The sequence below is a fragment of the Rhodamnia argentea genome, chromosome 9 (assembly GCF_020921035.1).
Source record: "Rhodamnia argentea isolate NSW1041297 chromosome 9, ASM2092103v1, whole genome shotgun sequence".
Lineage (NCBI taxonomy): Eukaryota > Viridiplantae > Streptophyta > Magnoliopsida > Myrtales > Myrtaceae > Rhodamnia > Rhodamnia argentea.
The window spans coordinates 24,613,684-24,637,213 of NC_063158.1; the positions used below are offsets into that span (position 1 = coordinate 24,613,684).

General features: G+C 38.4%; 2 protein-coding genes across 4 annotated transcripts; both read left to right on the plus strand.

The window, feature by feature from the left end:
* Positions 1-13,861: 13,861 nt before the first annotated feature.
* On the plus strand, positions 13,862-19,800 carry LOC115742933 (tyrosyl-DNA phosphodiesterase 1). 3 transcript variants are annotated; one of them, XM_030677482.2, is made up of 16 exons: positions 13,862-14,013; positions 14,104-14,283; positions 14,438-14,701; positions 14,925-15,071; positions 15,430-15,490; positions 15,735-15,811; positions 15,905-16,162; positions 16,884-16,973; positions 17,160-17,294; positions 17,551-17,700; positions 18,145-18,248; positions 18,528-18,581; positions 18,688-18,778; positions 19,011-19,091; positions 19,259-19,415; positions 19,496-19,800. In XM_030677482.2, the coding sequence occupies exons 1-16, from the start codon at positions 13,999-14,001 to the stop codon at positions 19,591-19,593; spliced, it is 1,962 nt and encodes a 653-aa protein (XP_030533342.1). In that variant the 5' UTR covers positions 13,862-13,998; the 3' UTR covers positions 19,594-19,800. The 3 variants fall into 3 exon arrangements, with proteins under 3 accessions (XP_030533342.1, XP_048141552.1, XP_030533343.1); XM_048285595.1 differs by having other exon boundaries at positions 13,878-14,013; positions 14,098-14,280; positions 19,265-19,415; XM_030677483.2 differs by having other exon boundaries at positions 13,879-14,013; positions 14,098-14,283; positions 19,265-19,415.
* A 1,138-nt stretch (positions 19,801-20,938) lies between these two features.
* LOC115742881 (ubiquitin domain-containing protein 7SL RNA1-like) lies at positions 20,939-22,139 on the plus strand. The gene has a single exon (XM_030677403.2). The coding sequence runs from the start codon at positions 21,189-21,191 to the stop codon at positions 21,903-21,905; it is 717 nt and encodes a 238-aa protein (XP_030533263.1). The 5' UTR covers positions 20,939-21,188; the 3' UTR covers positions 21,906-22,139.
* The last annotated feature ends 1,391 nt before the right edge of the window (positions 22,140-23,530 follow it).

Genomic DNA, 23,530 nt, shown 5'->3' on the forward strand with positions numbered 1-23,530 from the left:
GTATTTCGTTTTTGCTACTCGTCCTAACAAATTGTCACAAAGCTGATGGTTTGGATAGGCCGGGCTATGGATCAACGTGTCGTGAATGTCTCAAGGTAAAATATTGGATGCGACTCCCTAACCTAGATGTCCAATAACGTCCCATGCATTGCTTCCCGCTAAACTTTGTTGGGGCTAGGGAGATTTAAGTAGAGTCTGTACTCTGAAGGCTGAGGTTGTTTCTTTGGCCAACCATTTGGCAAAAACTTAGCTACGTCGGAGTGGAGATTAAAGTTGAGATAATGTTGGAGCTAAACCAGAACTAGATTGAGGGGGGACGGCTTAACAAAAATGGCTCATACGTGTGAGGGAGATTTGTGAAGGTAGACGTGTGCGAGATTAAAGTTGAGATAATGTTGGAGCTAAACCAGAACTAGATTGAGGGGGGAGGGCTTAACAAAAATGGCTCATACGTGTGAGGGAGATTTGTGAAGGTAGACGTGTGCGGTGTTAGGTGGAAGAAGTCTAATGTAATCCGAATGAATTGATATATCATAATCGGTCCACAACTCATTGTCTTGAGTTTTTCGGCGAATGTGGATCCAGTTAAATATAATAACCGATTCGGATTCTGGCTCCTCCTTTATAATTCCCCCGGTGAAGGTATTGTACTTCTTTTGCACCTCCAAACAACATTTACATTAAGAGTAGTAGAACCACCTCAGAAATGGAAAAATTACCAAAAAAAGTCTTAAACATATTGCAATTGTGCCAATTCAGTCCTAAACATTTTTTTTTTTGTTAATTCAATCATAAACATTTTATATTTATGTCAATTTAGTCTTAAAACTTTCGTGTACCAATTCAATCATTCCGGCCAATTGGCCGAAATTCGTTGACGTGGCTAGACTAGCACTAATGTGGCAATTTTCACTAATTTTTTTAATATTTGTCCAAAAATTTTAGATATTTTTTCCTTTTTTTCCTTTTTTTCCTTTTTTTTTCCTTCACTTCATCTTCCTCGGCCACACCTTCGACCAAAATAAAAAATTTCCAAAAATATTAAATACCATTAAAAATTGCCACGTCATCGCCGATCGTGCCATATCAGCGATTTCCAGTCAAAATTGGTTGGAAGACTGAATTGGTCCAAATGTAACAAATTTAGGACTGAATTAGCACAATTGCAATAGGTTTAGGATTTTTTTGGCAACTATTCCCCTCAGAAATTTATGTGATTTGGCTAGGTTTTCATGTCCATGAGCGGAGGAGAAGAAGAACTACAACAGTGAAATTCAAATTACAACGAAAAAGAAAAAGAGAACTCTCAACGCTAGCCCGTGAAACATATCTGACCTCGCTTGCACACTTAGTGTTACACAGCGATATGCATACTAAATCCAAACATGAATAAATATGAACAACCGAACCAGCCTTACCCTCCGCTTTCAGCTCATACCATCATATAAAATTTCCAATCAGGTCATTACAAAATTTACCTGGTTGGGTCAGTGGTCGGGTCGATATTCAAGTCGCAATCAGCAAATTGATGATTGATCACACAGCATATTGGGCAGCGTGGAGTTTTATTATGCAGGTGATTAGTACAAAATCCAATGATTAATTTTCTTTGTGGTGAAATGCAATATAGTCAGGCTTAATTCCATTTTAATTGGTGGATGGCGTCGCCCGTACACATGCCTTTTTCTACGTCCATATCGACAAGATAGCACTAGCAAAATCAGTGAAGCAAACAGCTTTGGATGCTCCTTCACTTCAGTTTGCCTAATTGGTAGATTTTTTCTTCCTTTTTTAATTTTTTTCGTTATGTTAGTTTCGTTGTGGCGCCGCAGATGCTCACTCACTAGACACGTCTCGCATGTAGGCTTGTTATATAGAATGCCCAATGTAAAAGGTTAAATCGATAGGTGAAAAGAAATCACATATATATGAAAAGCATATAAAGGTTAAACTAATAGGTAAAAAGAAATCACAAATATATATATATGAAAAGCATATAAATTTGTACACAAGCGATGTGAAATACCTTAATTAGTATTCTTTAAACATGACGCTCTTACTAAAATTCTACATTATGCGTTGTTAATATCTTCAGTATTAAAAGGTGAGGAAATTCTCCAATCAATCATAAACCTGCCGTCCGAACGCTAATTCAATCCTCAGCCTATTACATAAATGTCAATTCAGTGTTCAACTTTTCAATTTTTCCAATTTAGTTTTAGACCTTTACAATTATTATTTTTTGGTCGAATCCTTTACATTTATTCTAATCTAGTTTTTTACCCAAAAAAAAAAAAAATAGAATCATAATGTAGTCCTCCCGGCCAATGTTTGCCATGTTGGATATTTTAGTAGTTTTGAATTATTTGAAAGTAACGATTTTGATAGTCACTATAACCACCATGAAAGCCATAACTTTGTGATGGTTTTGCAATAGCCATACGATCATATAACAGTTTAGTAACGTGCGAGTTACTTCTTCTTAAATCATTCATTATTCTATAAAGGCTTTACAACGATTTCTTAACGGCTCTATTTTGTTTGAATCAAGAGACAATCATGAAAATACATTGAATTACTAAGAGAATTTCCCTTCCTTCTCTATCTTTTCTTTGCTGGGTTATACATATAATGTTGTTCCTATTCTTTCTAATATTTAGTGTAGAGTATAGAAGAGAGTCTGTTGTATCTTGAGAGGATAACCGCTAGAGGCCTTACGCACCGAGTTTCATACTCCGAGGGGCAGAATTATCCTTAAGGACAATGCTTGCACGCCTCGGACAATTATTCTTACTTTATCGTCTTTTCTAAATAAAATTCTAGCAATTGTTATTTTTTATGTTATTTAGTATTTTCCCAACACGCTAGAAATCGTTGACGTTGTGGTTGTCACGTAGGATGGCTGGTGATGATTGTACTGCCACATTAGCGATTTTCGCAAAAAATTGATCGAAACGGCTATTTTAGAATTTTCGCTTTAAAATTTAGGACTAAATTGATAAAAATAAAGATTTTAAATTCGAATTAGCGTCCCCACAATATATTTAAAACCGATTGGGTAATTTTCTCGTTAAAACATCGGTTGTCACGTAAGAGGACGAGGACATCACTTCAGTGTTCTAGGCTTTCTTCCCTATAACCATAGATGATCTAACTTTTGAATGAAGATTCTATGACCGGGTTCAGAGCATTTTCACTGTTTTGCACGTTAAGATGAGCGCCTGTGAAAGCCTGAAATGGGGCTGCTTTTATGATGGATCGTTTCAATCCTCTGACGAATCGATACCCACCACACGAATCTCTTTCGGGGCTGTAGTGTCTGCGTTCGGATCTTGATTTACCACACGTTTGCCATTGCAAATAGAATATTTCATATATTCGACCACCACACAAATTTGAGCTGATGCATCCAACGTGTGTAAACGGTGCCTGTGTTCCCTTTGCATGTGCTTTATGCATTGTAGAGTGAGCTAGGATATTAGGAAATGGTTGGTTAATGATGTTAAGATGCAACAGTAAGCAGAGAAGGCCGGTTCGACGGAACCGCCGGTTCCGGTTCAGGAACCGGCGGTTCCGGTTCCAAAAAAAGGTGGAACCGCCGGTTCCGGTTCCGGTTCGGAACCGCCGGTTCCAAAGCACAATTGATTTTTTTATCAAACCTACTTCCTTTTTTTTTTTTTTTTTAAACCGGGTTGGAACCGCCCCTTGAGGGCCGATTCCGGTTCCGGGTTGGAACCGTGGGCCCGGTCAACGGGCCGGTTCCGGGCCCGCGGGTCCATTTGGCATCCTCTACCTGTAAGTTGTATTTGAGAAAAAAGTTACGCATAAAAAAATGGATGTGGTACGGAACAATTAATATATACTGATTACCTCATTAGTCTTTTCGAAAACTTACCCTTGCTTTTGCCCCATTTAAATTACACATCATTTTCACTTTCTGGCATTCCTGTTAGAAAGATTAAGACGTAAGATGGAGAAAATGTTTCACATACCATTATGTAGTTGAAGTGATATAAATTGGCTGGTCACATTATTCGCGTGATATACATGTCAATAATTCTTACGTTTAAATGTTAAAAAGAAAATGATCAGATAGAAATACCGCCCTTCTTAAAAAAAAAAAAAAAAAAGGAGACCGCATCTTCTCTACCTTCCATTCTCAGAAATTGGTTAAATTGTTTATTCAGATTCTTTGAGAACTTTGGAAGGAAAATCTCACTTATCGTGATTTCGTTTGATTTCAAGGTAAGATTTATCACATGTGAATATAATAAAAATAAAATAAGAAATAAACTTGAAGAAAACCCACAAAACATCCAGGACAATACCAAAGTTATGATTAGTACCTATTCACGACTACCAATTGAGCGACTATGATGCAAGCTCAATTCGGGTGCTTATGGCGTCCATTAGCTTGAGCTTGAACAACCGTGTTTACCGCAACCTTAGAACTTGAGCTCGCTGCTATGGCGGCCGCAATGGATTACCATCTCTCTCTTAATTCTTTTCTTCTTTTGTGTTGTCTAATGTGTGGTGCCTAATTGGTGTCACATAATGATGTCGAGCAAATCATGCTACAACACGAGTATTTGAGCATCTATGTGAGGGCGAGGCAGCGGCTTCGGTCACCGGGGCGAAATGCGAGCAAGGATCGCGGGAAGGTAGCTTTTTTCTCCTTTGGTGTTGTCCATTTTTGTAGTATATATATCTCTCTCTCTTGCTAACCTCCTTATATTATCACCATCCTTGATTTTGAAGAGAAAGAGTGTTTATAAAGACAAAGACCTAGGGCTTTTCTTGAGATTCCACTTTCCTAAATTGAACTTGAAAGATTATGTGATATGTTTAATATAGGGAAGTGGAATACTTTTCTCTAATTCTCCCTTTATAGCCGAAATTTTGAGCATAATATGTCTCGTTGTTCCTTAAATTCGATTAGAGAGCGCAATCTTTTCTAGTTTAGGCTATCTCATATAGTATGCACATGCCGATTTCGGCTATATAGAGAGAACTAGGGGCGTGGCCAAATTTCACACTCTTATGGGCTTAGTCCAGAAGATATAACTACGCTTAGGGGTGCGTTTGGCAACGATTATGATTTAAAAAATCAAAATTGATTTTTTCTGATTCCGTTCTTTGAATGAGTTTTAGATAATCATAATTTTTTTTTTTTGGTAAAAGTACAAAATTTCTGTTCTCGGAATAGAAATGCTTTGGTAATCGTATAAAATTTATATCTTCGGGAATAATTTATCTTCTCGATTTTTTTCATTTAAGTCAAATAATTACGTCTTGTCAATATAAAGTTAACTTATATAGCATCGCTAATATATTATGCATAATCAATACTTAGTCTATTTATTTTGTGCTGATGTAATCGTCTATTTATTTCATGAAATATTTTTTTCTTATAATTTGTTAAGAAAAATCATATTGCTAAAACACTTTCATGCAATACAAATATAGTGAAATTTTTTATTTTTTTTAAAATCATTTTTTTAAAAACGTATTTTTTATTTTAATTTCTTTTTCAAATTGTTTCCTTTTTCTACGGTGGTCGGCGGCATATGACAATGGTGGAGTTGGCAGGTCAATCAATGGGAGCGGTGGACGAGTGAGGGGAGCTGGCTGGCCGAGCGTTATTCTTGAGACTTTGTTCTTTTTTTGGGTTGATGGAACAAAGTGAGAGCCTTCCCTGAGCATTCTCACTTTATTGGTCTTGTTTCTCAAAAATGATTCTAAAATAAAGAATCCACTTTTTTTTATTCTTGTTTTTGCTCCAAATTTATTTTCGGGAGCAGAATCAGAAAATTTGAGAATTAAAATCATTTACGTTACTAAATAAGATTCTCATATTTTTCTGTTCAGGAAAAAAAAGTCAAAGAATCAGAATTGTTACCAAACATGTCATTAGTTTCTCTACTGGAATCCTCTAGGCCTAATTCAATTAGAATGCAATTTTATGCGGGCCCATTACTATTAAAATGCCCCTAATATGCGAATTAATGATATCTTTTGTTTAGGAGTTGGGATTGACTCCTGATTTTCTTGTGCAATAAATGACTTAATGGGGCCGTCAAAATTTAGGTGTTACGTTCGCTTAGGAGGACTCATTAAAAAATTTCACTTTTGGTTGGCTTGTTTCCTCTCGTGACATTAACACGATGTATTGTCCACGTCTTTCTCTTATTTTAAGGTTACTCATCCTGTTGCTCAAGCCTCGAAGTAAGTGCCAGTTTTGTCCAGTTTTTCAGCAACAATTTTAATCGTGCAACAGAGATGCTGCAGCAATTGTAAGATGTTTGGCAACCAGTTCTATGCTGCAGCAACTTTTAGAAAGCTAAAACACCCACCAACTTTTCCAACCACAAGTGATTTGCTAAACTCAAAGCTTGGATTGCTCTCCTCTTTCTCAAAGACCTGAGGATTAACCCAATTTCATAGCTTTGTTTATTTCGCAAAAGGTGAATAATTCGAAAAACGTTTTCCTAAAAATGATCATCTATATCACTTATAAAAATTAATGAACGAAGAAATATTTTCACCATCCATGAAAATATTTAGTTATAAATTATTTTCAATAATGAGATATTTTTCATTGGCTAATTATCTCAAGCGATTATTCCCATGAAAATGTTTTCCAAATCATTCATCTTCCAAGGAATAAGCACAAGGTAGAGTTGTAAAACAAGATAAACAAAACTTACTTTGTGACCCATATAATTATATCTTCTTTCTCTTATAAGCTTTTCAGGAAAGTGGCATCTGTGTGAATTTGTGATCATAAACCCGGGAAGCATGCAAATATTAGAGGAAAGAGAGAGACGAAAATGTAACCTAAATGCGGTTAGGGATCTATTGTAGCAAAGATATGGTTTCCATTCCCTTTCTCTTTTGCCAGATCGCGGCACATGCTTGTCCACTTAATTTTAGACCTCAATACACCCAATAACAAATCCCCATCAGGTATTCTCACCAAGGAATAATGACACAAATGGTTCTTAAAGTTTGACACAATGTGTAATGTGACCCCTGAACTTTTAATTTGTTAGATGTGATCCGTGGACTTAGATGTATGCTCAATGCAGTCTATAAATAATATGAAACTGTTCAATGTAGTCATTTTATTAATTTAAAAGATATAGAGATAGCTAGATAAGCTAAAAAGAGGTTGTTTCAATGGAGTGACTAGGCAAGAGCATTAAATGGAGTTTCGTGATAGAATTTGTCACCGCCGCGAAGTAGTTAACCTAGTGGTGCAGGGCTTACTTTTAAGTGGTTTGAAATGCCCCATTTCATGGGTCCAAAACCTCTCTGTCGATTCTCGATTTTAGGAAGCCTTGGTTTATTTGGGACGTCAGTTCGATCGTACGAAGGGTATTCCTGGCTCTATTTCCATTAGCACTGTCGTGGGGCACAAGTGACGGTCTTAGCAATGGTCGCTTCTTATTGACCTTTCATTGGTAAAAGGAAAAAGTTTACATCCATCGCCACCTCCGAATCTCCTTTAGTTGACGGCGGAGAGAATCAAATATCTTTGCAGTTGTTTCAGCATAGTAGAATCCAGACCTTCAACTTACAAAACTTCTATATTAGTATACCCAAAATCAAATTTAATTAGTCCATAATTCATGTTAAACGATTGAACTATAATATCACAAGCCATCAATCCAATATGATAAATTTCTAGAACAGTTGGTTGTAGTTTAGATTACACAATTTCAAATGATATATATATATATATATATATATATATATATATGTCTGGATCATGGTTGTGTCTCTTCCATGGTAACGAATGGGAAGCCTCTTCCCTTGACAAAGATATAAACTTACCAAATGCTATGTCTTTCCATGTCTCATGAGAAACCCATCTAAGAGGGGACAATGAGAGAGAATTTAAATTAATTATTGTCCATGTGCAATATATGCCCCCAAGATCAATATACAACAGCATGTGATATATCTATCGACAAGTAGCACCACCTTTTGGTTGCAATATGGCAAAGTTTGAGCTGTCCCATATTTTACCTCTCGTCCTACAACTTTCCTCGATCAAAATTGCACCACCTAGCATGATACCCTTCTTTAAAGGACCTATATACATAGAATATATTGTGATCCCTCGATCAAAACCCTACATGGGGATATATCTTATTTATGTCATGTGCATGCATTATTTCACACAATGATCGCATTAATGACGAATTATTGTTGATGGCACTAAAAGTCCGACCGAACGTAGGTCTACATGGACTAATAGCCATGCTTTCTTCTCAAATTAGTGCTGCCAAAACAATTGATTTTTTGTTAAAATATTATCCGACATCGCTTGACAACGGATCCTATATGCTTTTTATACATATTCGATCTCCATCCATCTATTAGTTTAAACTTTTGGATTAGAATTTTCAACATATTTTACGATCTTACTTAAGTAATTTCACATTGAAATGCTTGCTTTTTCTATCTGAATTACAGAATGCAAATGTGTGCGCATGTTTGAATTATAAGCAAAAATAAAAAAAGAAAAAAAAAAAAAAAGAAAGAAAGAATAATGGCATTGCATTTTTTTTCATAACCTGGTTGGGTGAAAATGGCCAATGAACATGGGCATAAAAAGATCAATGTGGCATGCTGGGACATTTCATTAGTGTGGTCACATTAGGATGTCCCTTTCCAGATTAGCAAGGATTGATTACAAAAATTATCATTTTGGTTCAAGTTGGGGTGCTGTCTGACGACTCGATTGGTCAAAGTTGAGTGGTGGGATGGGGTTCGCAGGTCATGTTGTTGTCGACCCGTTTTCAATTCGAATTTTGTGATCTTCTTCTGTCTGGGGAAGCAATCATTATGCTTGACCCTAAAGATCCCACCTTTTCAATTTTAACTTGTGGATTCTAAGTGTCAACACGTGGAGGTATCTCGCCCAATTGAAGTATAAGTTCCCATCATTCATGCTCCCCGTTTTTATTTTTTTTGGAGTCGTGTCAAATGATATGATAGAAAAGATGGTCATATCTAACACTTATGTCATGATTACTAACCAAATAATGCAAATTCAATAATCCCAAATTGATAACATGTATAATGATATGTTACCACTTGTTACTTTATTTTAAGGATAGCATTTTTCCACTTAATTTTTATTAACACACTCTCTAAAATAGTGTTTTGTTTATAATACCCCTCATAGGTCTCACTTTAGCACATTATATCTATTGATAAGTATTATATTTAAAAATGGGAGCCATTTTGTGTTCATGTCATATTTTTTCTTCCTTATCTTGCTCTTCTCTCTTTGTGTGTTCGCCTTTTTCTTCTTCGTTGCCTTTACACCCACGTCCTCCATTACACCTCCGACCCCGAAGGTTGCACTGGCCTTGCCATTCGCTTTCAATACTCTCTCTCTCTCTCTCTCTCTCTCAAGTTCATCATCATCAATTGGATCTTCGTCCTCAAAATAGTTTAGGCACTCGGTGGGATCGAGTGATGCCTTGTCAAATTTGTGCCCTTTTTCGATAGAGTATATGATAGTCGGAAAGGTATTGATGAAGGCAGATTGAGGTTGTGAGAGGCAGCAATGGGTAGCCGCGAGCAAACGGCGCAACCATTGAACCTTTGAGTCTGAGGCATAGGTGTAAAAGGCAGCCATGAAGAAGATGACGAACACAAAAAGTGAGAAGAGAGAGATAGGGAATAAAAGTAAAAAAGAATAAAGTAAACATAAAATGGGCACACGACGGATATTATAGTCAAAGCAGTATTTCAAGGAGTGTGTTAGCCAAAGAGGGAGTGAAAAAAGCACGACCCTATTTCAATTACCAAATACTTGTTTTACAATAAAGATAAGTGCCCGTAAGTAGTAAAATTTATCGTGAAAGTGCAATTGAGATATAATACTTTTGATAAGTGCAACCATTTCATTAATTTGGTTAGTAAAAATTCTGTGGGCCTTTTTGTTATTACTTTCTCAAGACATGTGACACCTACTAAACACCTCATCAGGGGAAAAAAAAGAAAAAGCAAATGGACACATGAAGTGCTAATACTTATGTACGGCACTCACTTTAGTGAAAATATTTTTTTTGAATTATTTAAGTACCAACCTTTTGTGAAAAATGATTATTTTAGTGCCAACTCAAGTGACCATCGCCGGAAATCATATGTGGTACCTACGTGGCTTGCCGGAGGATTCTAGTCAGCAAAAAAAAAATCAATAAGAACATCCATGTAATATTAAAAAACTAAAAAACTAAAAAAAAAGAAAATGGGAAGCGGTTGCAGCTTTACGAGGTCGGCCTTGCCGACCCCGGCAATGCCTCGGCGGGGGTCGGTGAAACTCGACGAGGCTGACCTCGTAAAGCCGCAATTGCTTCCCATTTTTTTATTTTTTTATTTTTTAGGTTATTTTTTAGTTTCATTTTAACTTTAAAATATTTTTAACTATTTCTAAGTTGAACAGTTTATGGACGCTCGTGGGTTGATTTTTTTAAAAAAATTGCCACATAATATTAAAAAATTAATAAAAAATATCACATGTACTGTTTGGCTGGAATTAATACTTAGATGATTTTTTTTTTCCGATTTGGTATTTAAGTGAGCCGACAAAAAAAATTGACACCAAAGTGAGCATTGTACATAAATATTAGTACTCTAGGTGTCCTTTGACCGAAAAAAATAACTGAGAATCTTTTTTAAGAAAAAAGACAAAAGCTATTAAAAAACACAAAAGACAAAAAACAAGATCAAAATTTAGACTCTTCCTCTTCTTATTTCTTTCATTAACAAGGAACCTACGGATTCTTACTGTTCATCTTCTTTCATTCTCTAAATTCGATGTTTGAAAGCTCGAGTGATCATAGTCAAGCTCAACGGAACCGGAGTGGCCATGGCTGTGAGCTTGAAGCTTGGTAGTTGGAGCATCGGGCATGGCCACGGGTCGTGAATTGGCGGTTCCAATTCTGGGGTGGGGCCCGAGGGGGGAGGGGGGGAGGGGGGGAGGGGAAGAGCAACGGCTCTTTTCCTAATTTTTTTTTGGCCGGTTCCTAATTTTTTAAAATCAGAACCGGCCCGTGAGGGGCCAGGCCGGTGCCGGTTCGGGTTCGGAACCGCCACTCCCGGTCAACGGGCCAGTTCCAGGCCCAAAGCGGCCTGTGGCCATGTCTATGGCGCATACAAAGTCGGGAGCTCGACAAACCTTGATCGATCATAGCTATGAGCTTGAAGACGGCTATGATTCAATCTCTGCAGCCTCGAATTAGAGGTCATGATTGGTCCGAGGCCGGAGGAGTCATTGGTGGCGGTGGTGAAGAAATCGTGAGTTATGTGAGAATGAATCTAGCGATTCTGCGTGGGATAACACAGTGAAAGAAATTTAAAAAGCGAAGGTTGACTCGGAAATTCATAATCGTCTCTTCATTGGTTTCGTAAGTCAGACTTTCTTTTCGGACTTAAATCTACTGACCGAACACAAAATCACACAATTGCTGTCAGTTTGGCTAAAGAAGTAGAGAGCAAGAAAAATGCATAAAAGCAATTGAAAAAAATCATGATAGTATTTTTCGTTAGCTAAATTGCACGAAATTAATGGAATGACTTGATTGCTTCAAGTCAATAAATTTAGGACTATATTGCATTTTTTGAAAGTTTTAGCATTCAATTGCACTATTACGATAAGTTTTAGGACTTATAGTGCACTTATCTGTCATAATATGAATAACTTATTCTTTTTAACTTTGAGAAGCATATTAATTCTATATGTGAAATAATCTACGCTCCTAATATGTTCGAAATTTGGCATCGGTGAAGTTTTCTCGAGATTTTTATTCGGATTTAGACTATATTTGGGGTTTTTTTCCTTGTATATTTTGGGGGTTTTGCTTTCCTTGAGTTTTGTTGATGTACAAGTCCAGCTTCAAAGAAGATTAGAGGAGTTTCGTGAAGATTTTGCTCTCAATGTTAAATCTGTGCTTATTCAACCTTTTTATTCTAAACAGTGATGGTGTTAAGGATGACGGACCAAGGTGCGCACCTTTGAAATGCAAAGCCATAGCAACAAATAGAATTTCCGAGTGTGCTTGGAGACTAATTGGGTGATCGACCACCGATTTTGATTTAAAGAAGTCAGAAATTGAATCTTTGAGCATGTGACATTTATTCTTGTTCTGATGATTTACCTTATTATTTAGAGCTTGTTCCGTTTTGAAACTGTTTGCGAATTGTTTAGTGTTTGTGAAAATGAATGAAGTGTTACTTAAAAAAAAAAAAAAACTTTGGTGGCTCCATATGGTTTGCTTGAGGCCACCACTCATATAGCCATCGCAGCCGCAATTGCCTCATTCCAATCAATTGTAGCCTCAATCTATTGCTTTTTTCAAGTCTTAACCTCACTAAACTTTAAGGACGCAAATTTGACCCCATAAGCATTAGGATGCCCAAATTTCGAATGGAGGTCCAAAAATTAAGCCTAAAGGAACTCATAACATGCACAAATTTGTTATACAGGGAAATAAGAGTAGATAGTAATATTAAGCATAAAAGACTCATACAAATTTATATTGTTCACTAGATATAACCATCATGCCGTTTTCCATTTTTTAAAATGGAGAATACTAAAATTTCTAGTTAAAATCTCGATATACAATATGCAAACTAGTAGTTGTTAAGAAAAGGAGAATAAGAACTAAATTCTGTTGCTCATAAAAGTACGAGGATGAACAATGTAATGTTTATCGAGAGGCATCTACAAATACGGAAAAAAGTACCAAAAAAGTCATAAACCTATTATATTGGTGCTAATTAAGCTCCTAATTGTACCAATTGAGTCTTAAATCTATCGAAGATTTGTCATTGTAGTTTATCCGGCCAATTTTGACAGGAAATCGTTGACATGAACACCGATCGCCCTACGTGACACGACCGACGGTGACATGAACAAAATTTATAATTTCTAAGTACTTTTTTCTTTTGTTTTCTTTCTTTGATGTTTTATAATAATTCAGGGTCGGCAAGTACGTCGTGGTCCTTATCAAGATACAAAAAAATTAAAAATTATCCACATCAACGCCGAGCATACCACTCAAGATAGCCATTATCCATGACAGCAATTTCCAAATAAAATTGGCTGGATGTATTGCATTAGCAAATCATCCAAAGGTTTATGACTCAATTGGTACAATTAATAAGTTTATGACTGAATTGACAAAAATCAAATATGTTTAGAAATTTCTTGGTACTTTCCCCTACGAATATGTGTCACATATCAATAGCTAACATTAAATCTATATTTGTTGGGAAGTAAATTATCGCTAAGAAACAATAGATGATTTAAGATTTATGACAAAACAAAGTGTCGGGATAACGGGGAAATAGTAGGGTGATCGGCTTCTAAGTAGGAAAGTTTCAAGTAAAGAATTTGGCGTTGGCTTTGAACCGGTTCTAAATTTATGAAATCAAGAACTGAACCGGTTGATCCTCGGACTTGACTAGTCGGCTCTAGTTCGATTCTTGGGTCAACTTGAGAATCGGCCTACTTTTTTTAATCCCCTTTTTCTTGAGACAAAGACATGGAACCTTGATGATATTCACATATCATGGAGACTTAATAAGATATAAGAAGGTGCCTAGAGATTTATGTTAGGATTTGAAAGGGGTTGAAAGCCGGTTCTACTAGAGAATATGCCAAATAAGATCGAATCTCGAGTAGAACCAATCGGATCAAGAGATAGAATTGGAACGAACCGGTCAAGATCGGTTTCCAAAATTTTTTTCCACGGGATTGAACCGATTCCTGAGTGAATCGGTCTAAAAACCGGTCGGGTGAGGGCAATTCCGTCATCGGGTCAGACCGGTCCGGTTGCTCACCTTGGGCCGTGCAGGCAAAATTACGAGCTTCTCCTTGGGCCACCGATTTCCAGAAAAGCTTCACCGCACCGCATGGCGAGCTTACTGAATTTCGCCGCCGTCTGCTCTCCGATGGGACGCTAAAGCTCGAACATGGCGCATTCTCTTGTAAGCTGCTCTTCTTCTTCTTCTTCTTGGTCTTGTTCGAAATTTCCGTTAACATTTGTTCTCTCCGATGTTGTCATCCTCCGGCGACAGATTGGTCACTTGGTCCCGCTCTCTAAAACCCTGGTAGAGAACACCTCGAGCCCCAAAATTCCTCTGTCTGAAGGCCCCAACGTCATCGGCCGCAACACCGTCTCTCTTCCGGACAAGCGGCTCAGCCGCAAGCACATCACTCTGACAGCCTCCGCCGATGGCTCCGCTTCTCTGCTCGTGGTAATTTCACTCTCTTTGAGCTTCCTTTCGTTGCGCCGAAACGAAAACGAGTGTGCTTTTGGAAAGTTCCAAGTGAAAAAGGTGATTGATGAATCAGAGAATTGGTTTTGGGATGAAATGCAGCTGAAGTTTGAATTGAATGCATCCTTTGTAGGAGGGGACGAATCCTGTCGTTGTTAACGCTGGGAATGAGAGGATGAGGGTTGGAAGTGGAGAGAAGGTGGACATTTGTCCTGGTTGTGTCATAGAGTTGATTCCTGGACATCATTTTTTCGTGTATGAAGTGTTGAGTGGTGATCCGAGTGGGTCTTCAGGTGTTGGAAAGAATAATGGTGTGCATGCAATTGAGGATCGTAGTCGAAAGAGGATGCGAAAAGATGTTGAAGACCAGTCTTTTATGTGGGACTCGCAATCTCAGGTGCGTGATGTTTATTTGTGCTTGTGAAGGCTTAAAAATCGAAACTTTCGAGCTAGGTACGGTCTGTTTGATATTATTTATCCCGAGTGTGTGCAGTGTCTTGCGTGTCTTTCCACAAGAAGTGGTTTTGTTCATTATCAAAATGTCATAGACATATTTCTTTTTGGTTCATGATGGATATATTACTGGTTTTACAAGCTTGAAGTGTTCTATATGTTGGCAGGCAAGCGGGGGACACAGTGATGTGGAGGGGATTCGTAACTTTCATGTTCCCGAAGAATTGTTGCCGTGCACCTTTCGGCTTCTACGTGTGCAAGGTCTCCCGGCTTGGGCAAATACATCCTGTGTTTCCATAGAAGATGTGGTAAAGGTAAATATCCTGACTGTAAACTCTCATTGTGGATAAGACTCTTATTCTTTTCATAATCATGTAAGAGCCCCAGTTTCTATTTGCATATAGATAAACATAAGTTCAGAAATTACGTAGCATCCATCTGCTAATTATTGTGGATCAAGTTTTCTTATGTGACAAGGGCTGTTTCATTATTGATTAAGAGGAAAATTGCTGCTTTAGCAATGAAGCTGGCATTCTTGTCTGCTTCCTCATTTTCTTTTGCATCCCATAGCTTGTCAATTCCTACGTGCTGCTCTTATGTATTGTTTTACATAGCAGTCGTAGCTGTTGGACATGGTCTGATACCTTGCTTGATTACCCTTTTTGTACACAGGGCGATATAATTGTTGCTATCCTTTCAAATTACATGGTGGACATTGATTGGTTGATTCCTGGTCAGTTTTTTTCAATTATGAAAACCATCTGCTGTTTGATTTTTATATGTTACCTCTATTAGTCGTCAATTATCTATCATTCAAGCTTTCAACACTTGCAATGCATGGGGAAGGTGTTTCTGATGCATTGTGAGTTGCAAAAAATTGCATTTAGGTATCCTTGCATAAATGAACTTTGATATTCGTGCTAGCTTGAAATGATGGCATCTCTAAATTTTCTCTCATTGTCGTTTTCTGGATGTAGCCTGCCCAATACTGGCAAAAGTTCCTCACGTTTTGGTTATCCATGGGGAGGGTGATGGTACATTGGATCATATGAAGGTGCGTCAGTTGTCAGTAAGATCGCTTTATTTTTTGCTTCAGTTCTTCCAAACTGGGCACACTTCAACTATCTTGATCTCATTGTTCTTCTAGAGAAAGAAACCAGCAAATTGGGTTCTACACAAACCTCCACTTCCCATCTCTTATGGCACACACCATTCTAAGGCCATGCTTCTTGTCTATCCTACGGGAGTGCGGATCATTGTACATACCGCCAATTTGATATATGTTGACTGGAACAATAAAAGCCAAGGATTGTGGATGCAAGACTTTCCTTGGAAGGACCCAAGTAATGCTAGCAAAGGGTGTGGATTCGAAGATGATTTGGTGGATTATCTTAGTGCACTAAAGGTATGACCAAATCACAATGGCAATCCATCTGAGTTATTATCTTCTGGTGGTGTTTCGTTCTTGACCTAGAAATTGACTTCAAACTGGAGATAGTCAACTGGATTAACTTTAGAGAATATTAAAAAAGCAACCCTAATGTATCACAATTTCAAATTGCACGATAAATTGGATGTGGAAGAAATGTTAAAGTTTCTTTGACTATGCAACATGAAACATTGCTAGTTTAATCCCTTCAAACGTGTGAAATGGACAAAACTTCTAGTCTACTTGACTAAAACAAATCTGATTTCGTTAGGATAATATTGTAGTTTAACAAATAAGGGAATTTAGGAACGCTGAAGAACTGTAGATGTTACTTTCTGACTTGCAACATTCACTTGTTTATCCTCAAGTTCCTTTGACTTAATTTGGCCTTATTTTCATTATAAATCAATTTGGGAGTGCTTCTTGTGGAGCATATAGGAAATGTCCCGCTCACGTCTTTATTTCAACAATGCAACTGATTTCTTGTCTATTGTCTTTGAAGTTCTACATCTTGAATCTGTTGCTTTAATGTTCAGGGTCTAATCACTATTATGTTGTTTTCTCTCCAAACCCATATTGTTGTTTTCCTTGATCACAGTTACTCTGCATTGATGGTGCTGCAGATATCCACTGTTTTTATTGGTGCAGTGCTCTTACTAATGTTGACTAACTTATTGGTTGGTGGGACTGATCACAGTGGCCCCAATTCAACATAAACGTACCAGCCGTTGGCAATTTCACTATTAATCCTTCTTTCTTCAAGAAGTTTGACTATAGAGATTCAGCGGTATGTTTCTCTATTCATTGTATGCGGGCAAACTTTATGCCCTATTTGAGTTTTCTCTTTTTTTTTTTTTTTTTTTTTTTCTTTTGGGTTTTTAGGGGGTTGGGGGAGGGAGGGGGGGGGATTGCTTGTCAACCTTGTTATTCATTTAATGATGTACAAGACACTGGAAAATATTATGATTTCCAGGTCAGACTAATTGCATCAGTACCTGGATACCACACGGGTTCCAACCTGAAAAAATGGGGTCACATGAAGCTGCGCAGTGTCCTGCAAGAGTCTACTTTTGACAAAGATTTTCAAAAGTCTCCTCTTGTTTATCAGGTAAGATTTTATGGAAGCTGTAGTTCTTGACTTGTGGAGGGTTCAGAAAATTATCTGCATTCTGCTGCCCATGCGTGTATTCACATGCAAACCAACATGCATTCATACATACAAGGAAGATGCATATGCCTAATTATGGATAAACTGAATACTACTATTGCGCCCCTTTGTGTATGCATTCTGCATTATTACATATTGTGCATTTATCGATCTTAACCAAATATTGTCCCACTGTTTTTCCTTTTGGCTTATTCAGTTTTCCTCCCTTGGGTCTTTAGACGAAAAGTGGATGGCTGAGCTGGCATCTTCAATGTCTTCAGGCTTCTCAGAAGATAAAGTACCTCTTGGCTTGGGTGATCCACTGATCATATGGCCCACAGTGGAGGATGTTCGATGCTCTTTAGAGGTACTATTAGAAACTACATTTTCTTGCGTGAAACTTGTGCACTCATCTCTTATATGTTTATGGAATGGTGTTTTAGGTGATTTTTCTGATAATGTTCTATTTTTCCTTGAGGTCACTTAAAATTTAACTGGAGTCCTCTATATTTACTGCTGGGATGAACTTCTCTGATTAAAAGCATCATATGTTGGGGACTGTTTGTAGTTTGATTAGCAACAGAGATAGTTCGTCATCATGAATAGTACTGGACATCCAGCTCATAGTTTGGATATTGTGAATTTTTTTTTTTCCTTCTGGTGAGTGTGGATGAGGTTCGAACTTTGCCCTTTTCCCATTGGTTATGCCAAAGGCAATTAGGTCCTTCTCTCTTCATTATATTTCTCTGCCTATTGCTGACTCACTCTGACATACCATCTTATTTTGATTACGTTCTTCGTATTTACCTAGGGTTATGCAGCTGGTAATGCCATACCAAGCCCACTAAAGAATGTGGAGAAGGAATTTTTGAAGAAGTATTGGGCAAACTGGAAAGCGACCCATACTGGTCGCTGGTAAGAATAGGACAAATTTTGTTGATTGTTACTTAGCTTTCTTAATTTGACAACACCACCCACTGTGAGATTACTTACATAATTTGATCTAATTACATCTTAATGCTTGGGTGAAAGCATCTGCTAATGCTACTATATACCGAACAGAAAAACGGACAAAAGCTAGTCTATGGAGAAATGGAGTCTTATTTTGCTGTTTATTCATAGAAAGGGCTAATGATTTCCTGCTAATACAATCTCTTATCCTTGTTTCTCTTTTGTCAATCTCTGATATTTCAGTCGTGCAATGCCACACATAAAGACCTATACACGCTATAAGGGGCAGAAACTTGCGTAAGCATCGTTTCCTTTGAGAATACTTTTATGTTCTTAATGTTTCTTGTAAGGATGTTGCCAATTCTTGCAAACAGAATTTCTGAACATTCTTAAATTCGAGCAGTTGGTTGCTGTTGACTTCAGCAAATCTCAGCAAAGCTGCCTGGGGAGCACTTCAGAAGAATAATTCTCAATTGATGATTCGGTCTTATGAGGTATATGATGATCATATTCATCTGAAGATAAATAATCCCAATAGATTAACAACACTTCTGTTTTCAAGCTAGTGATGTAAGTCAGATAGTGAAAAGCTCTTCTCAGAATATCCAATGCTCTGGCAATTTGTTACCCCATTTATTTCGCTATATCTAGGTTCCTCTTGTTCAGGTAGCCATAAGTTTTCCTTTTGCATCCTAATAGAGCCAAATTCTCGGGTCTTATTTTCAGTTGGGAGTGCTATTTTTGCCATCTTCCATCAGAAGACGAGGTAGAATATTTTCTTGCACAAACAAAGGGGTTCCTTCAGAGGTAACACCTAAATCCTTCTCTTGTTTGTATAGTCTCTTTCTTTATGCCCCTTTATCAATGATTGTATTTTCACAACGGAGGATGCAGCAGAATGAAGTTCTTTGTATTTCTGACTTTTACCCGGGGAAATGGAAACAGCTATTTCATATACTCTCTTTTTTTCCCTGTTTAAGGATGTATCTGCATCATCTCACAATTCTGAAGTACGTAGAGCCAAGCTGGTGACCCTGGCATGGCAAAGATCCCTGGATAAAGATTCCTCACATGATATAATTCCTTTGCCCGTGCCTTATGAGCTTCCTCCTCAATCATATTCTCAAGAAGGTAGCGCACTGATCTTAAGTCTCTTGGTTTTTTTCCTCCCAAGGTTGGCATTGTCTGAGTTCTTTGAACATTGTATGCAGATGTGCCGTGGTCATGGGATCGGAGGTACACGAAGAAAGATGTGTACGGTCAAGTGTGGCCGCGGCAAGTTCAGCTGTATGCTTATCAAGAGTCTTGACTTCCATGGACATTTCTCTCAACCTTTCAAGATGCCATGTCTATTTTATATGTCTGAGTATGGTTCCACTGCGCTGCGTTCCGATTCTAATTATTTGAGGTGCCGGATGGACAAGGGCAGTAGTCGTTGGTTTCATTATCTAAAAAACTGTAAATCGGATGGTTTCACGTTGGAACTGCTCTTGAGGTACATGGTTTGATTTTATTCTACTTGGTTTTCAAGTTGAAACTGGTTCAATAGCCTGCACGAGAAATGTTTGCCTTCGAATGTGCAAGAGAAGGAAATGGATAGCACTATGTATGGTAACATGTTCAATGCTCATTATACCATTTAGAAAGAGGGAAAAAAAAAATACCAGCGTCACTTTTAATTTTCTCATTTTGGTAGTCTAGTGTAAGTGAGATAAAGTTGATTCGACTCAGAAAAATCGACTTGACTTGCCGGCAGTGCCACCCCATTCGACAAACCCGTTCCTATTCGGATTCAAATTGGATTTGATAGGAAGTCGGATACTGTAAACTTGAACAGACTAGATTCCAAATTGATCAATCTTATGATGGACATGGTTAATGCAAATCTACACCCGATTCGAGTTTGAAGATAGGTGAGCCCGAAAAGAGACGCGAATCGCAATATCGTGTTCTCAATCATGTAATAGAACATACGAAGGATGGAACCGAGGCAACGACCTATTCCACGAAGCTACATCAACATGTATATCCATTTTACACTATAATATTTTCATTTTTTATTCTTCACTATTACCCATAGAAAATATAAAAGAGAGAGGGAAAAAAAAAGATACAATTTGTACAAAGATATATAGGCCTAATTCCCAAATTTTAGGTCTAGTCTCAAATTTTTTTTATTTTCTAGAAAAAAAATCCAACTTTAGGCCCAGTCCCAAATTTACCCGAATATTTTTTTTTTTTTGGTCTAGGAAAAATATCAGCAATTTTTGCTCTAGTCCCAATTATACATCCATTATCCCTATGTCTAAAATTCACCATCGGTCATCTCTAATTTTCATAACTTAGAATGCTTTCATTTCGGAGAGAATTTTTCATGTCATGTTACTGAATGAGGATTTGTTATCAAGTTGAGACTGGACCATGGGGGTAGACTTGAGAATTGATCGAAAGTTGGTAATTTTTTTTTTTCAGACAAAACATAACATTCATGGCAGATTTGAGACTAAATCAAAAGTTTGAGGTTTTTTTTTAGAAAGAAAAGGAAGAAGTTCGGGGGCGGAATTGAGACTAGGCCTAATGCTGAGGGACATTTTTTAGGTAATTAGGCCAAGAAATATATCCGTTCATTAGGATCCTATGCTTAACTCATGAAATGTACCTCACGGGGCCGTTGCGCACATTGAAGAGATCCTTCATGAGATGGAAACATCTTCAACTACACAAAGGGTGGATCCTCATGCAAAATGGCTCAGATACACTAAGATCATGACTCATACTTATCGGATTTTCTTTCCATATAAGCGTCCGTTCCACTTCTCTGTCATTAATTCAATCTTGTGACCATAATAAGCATTGAGACTCAGCTTCATCACGCATCATTTTCCCGCCCGTTTTCCTCGAAAAATGGAGGTTTTCGTCGAGCCCCAAGAAGGAAGTCCTTTCTGCATTCGAATTGGTTGCTCGGACACGGTCCTGGAGATCAAAGCAAAGATCGAAAAACACCGAGGAATACCCGTCTATAGACAAACTTTGGTCTTCGACAACGAGACCCTCGACGACGAGCTCGATGTTGAGGGCTGCAACATCCTAGATGGCTCCCGCGTCTGGCTCATTGTCGCGCCTGAGCCGCCTCAATCTGCTAAAATTGAGTTATGTGTGGGGACGCTGCCATCCGTAATGCGGCTCCCCATAGAAGTTCAAGTGAATGACCCTGTGAAACGCTTGAGAGAGGTTGTCCGGTCCCTGGAAGACGTCTCTCTTGAGCGGGTGAAGCTGTATGCGGATGGAACTGAACTTGAAGATGGTCGCCGGATATGCGATTACGAGCTTCAGGATAATTCCAGTGTGGACGTGCGCATCAAGCCTCCGAAGTTCATGGTGATGGTGTTGCCGTGGAAAGCCGACCTCAAAGTAGCGGTGGAAGTGAAACAGTTGGATAAAGTAAAAGTCCTGAGGAAGGAGCTCGAGAAGCTGCAGCCGAGCCTGGAGCTCGATCTTCCCTCGGAGGGGTACTTTTTCATACATAACCAGAGTGGGATGGACGAAGATAAGTCGTTCCAATGGCACGGCGTCGAGATGGGCGACACTATTGAGGTTTTCAGGGGGACGATTTCGCGATGAGGCCTGGTTTTCGCATCCAATGGGCGGTTTCACTGGGAGATCTAGAGCATGATGACAATAAAGTTCTTAGTATGAATACAGGTTAAAAGTCAGGTCTAGTGACAAATGCAATTCCCTCTTACCTTTTATGTCGGCGTTATCAGGTTTTCTAGGTTCCATTCTACTTTCTTCCTTTTCCATTTTTGTGGTCGTTATTACTCTCTTCTTATATAAGTGTCGTTAAGAACATCATTTGATCTCGGCACGTGATATTGTTATCTCATTTCAATTCCACCTGCGATGAAAAATGCATGGTGAATCACATTCTGCAGGTTGAGTCATTAATGTGTGTTGAGATATGGTGGAATCAAATCAATTTTGGATTCGGGTTGCCTAGTTTGTACCCGTGTTGCCTCCTTAAGTACATGCCCTGATTGACAAGTTTTTGGTCGATCATTTACTTGCTCTCCTCAGCTTCTTCCGAGTCCTTTCGGCCAAATTCTTGCACCAGCCAAAGAAGCTTCAGTTGCAAGGATTCACCCAGAAGCAACATCAACTCTGTGATGATCTATCCAATTTGGATCGAAATGAACCTTAGCAATGAATGACTCCATCTTTCCTTCTGCAAACGATCTGGTCAGTGCCACAACGACTCTATATACTCGTTCATGACCATTAATCCTAAAAAGCAAGCCATACCAAATCAACTGGCACGCTAGGTGAATCCATCCCTGGAATTATTTTTACCAAACCAAAAATAAGATGTCTCTGAGGAATACAAATGACGCATCTGTTCAGTTCTAGTAGGATTACATCTAATGCATAGTGAGAGTTGCGAGTGATGCAACCAGCTACATTTGCACAATTAACTGGTGCGAGATCCACATGGATCGTACATAAGCAACCGTTTATTATCGCAATCACCGGTAACTTGCGACTGATGCTATCAAACACTGGATTAGTTCAGAAGCTGTTGCTTCTCTCCAGTGCATTACGTTGTTTAGTAGGAGGATTTCTCTTGAACCCTGCATGAGGGAGCAAAGCCCACAAATGAGTCACAAACTCGCCTCCTCTAGCCAAATGCTCGGCATGCGCCTTTGCATTGTCCGAAGGTGCCACATACAACACCAGTTCCGCCCAGAAGTCTGCGGGGATCCTCCAAATCGTTTCCTTGCGGTTTATGTCATTCACTAGCTGATTCCCAAGTCGAGCACCCCGTTAGATAACAGTTTCGCCGCTGCTGTTGTCCTTCATCTCCATAACTCGGTCCTTCATTCTCCTGCACTTCTTTGGAAGTTCCTGGCTTCGATGATCGCCTGATCGAACACGTACTCCGCAACGTAAGGGTGATCTGGCAATAGCCGTGGAGCGAAAGCAACCAAGTAAAGCCAGATACTTGGACAAGCTCGGTGCCACTAGGAAACTCCTCTTCGTTGCAGGCGAGTCTGATCTCACCCATTACTCAAGTAGCGTGATTATATCGTGCCTCGTACAAATTTAGTCTCCCTTTGTCTAATTAGCTTAAACTTTTGCGTTGAACCTTACGACATGTCAAGTGGAATCAAAAGACAGGAATATAGTGTATAAATCAAATCACAAGGAGATCCTCTACCTTTTGGACGGTGATTAACTCGTCTATGTCATTA

What these genes read in the sequence shown, in the direction of transcription:
- LOC115742933 (XM_030677482.2), top strand. An exon ending in CCATAGAAGATGTGGTAAAG is followed by an intron (nt 15,072 to 15,429) that starts GTAAATATCCTG and finishes TTTTGTACACAG; the next exon opens with GGCGATATAATTGTTGCTAT. An exon ending in TCAATCATATTCTCAAGAAG is followed by an intron (nt 19,416 to 19,495) that starts GTAGCGCACTGA and finishes CATTGTATGCAG; the next exon opens with ATGTGCCGTGGTCATGGGAT.
- LOC115742881 (XM_030677403.2), top strand. Translation starts at nt 21,189, where the DNA reads ATGGAGGTTTTCGTCGAGCCCCAAGAAGGAAGTCCTTTCTGCATTCGA.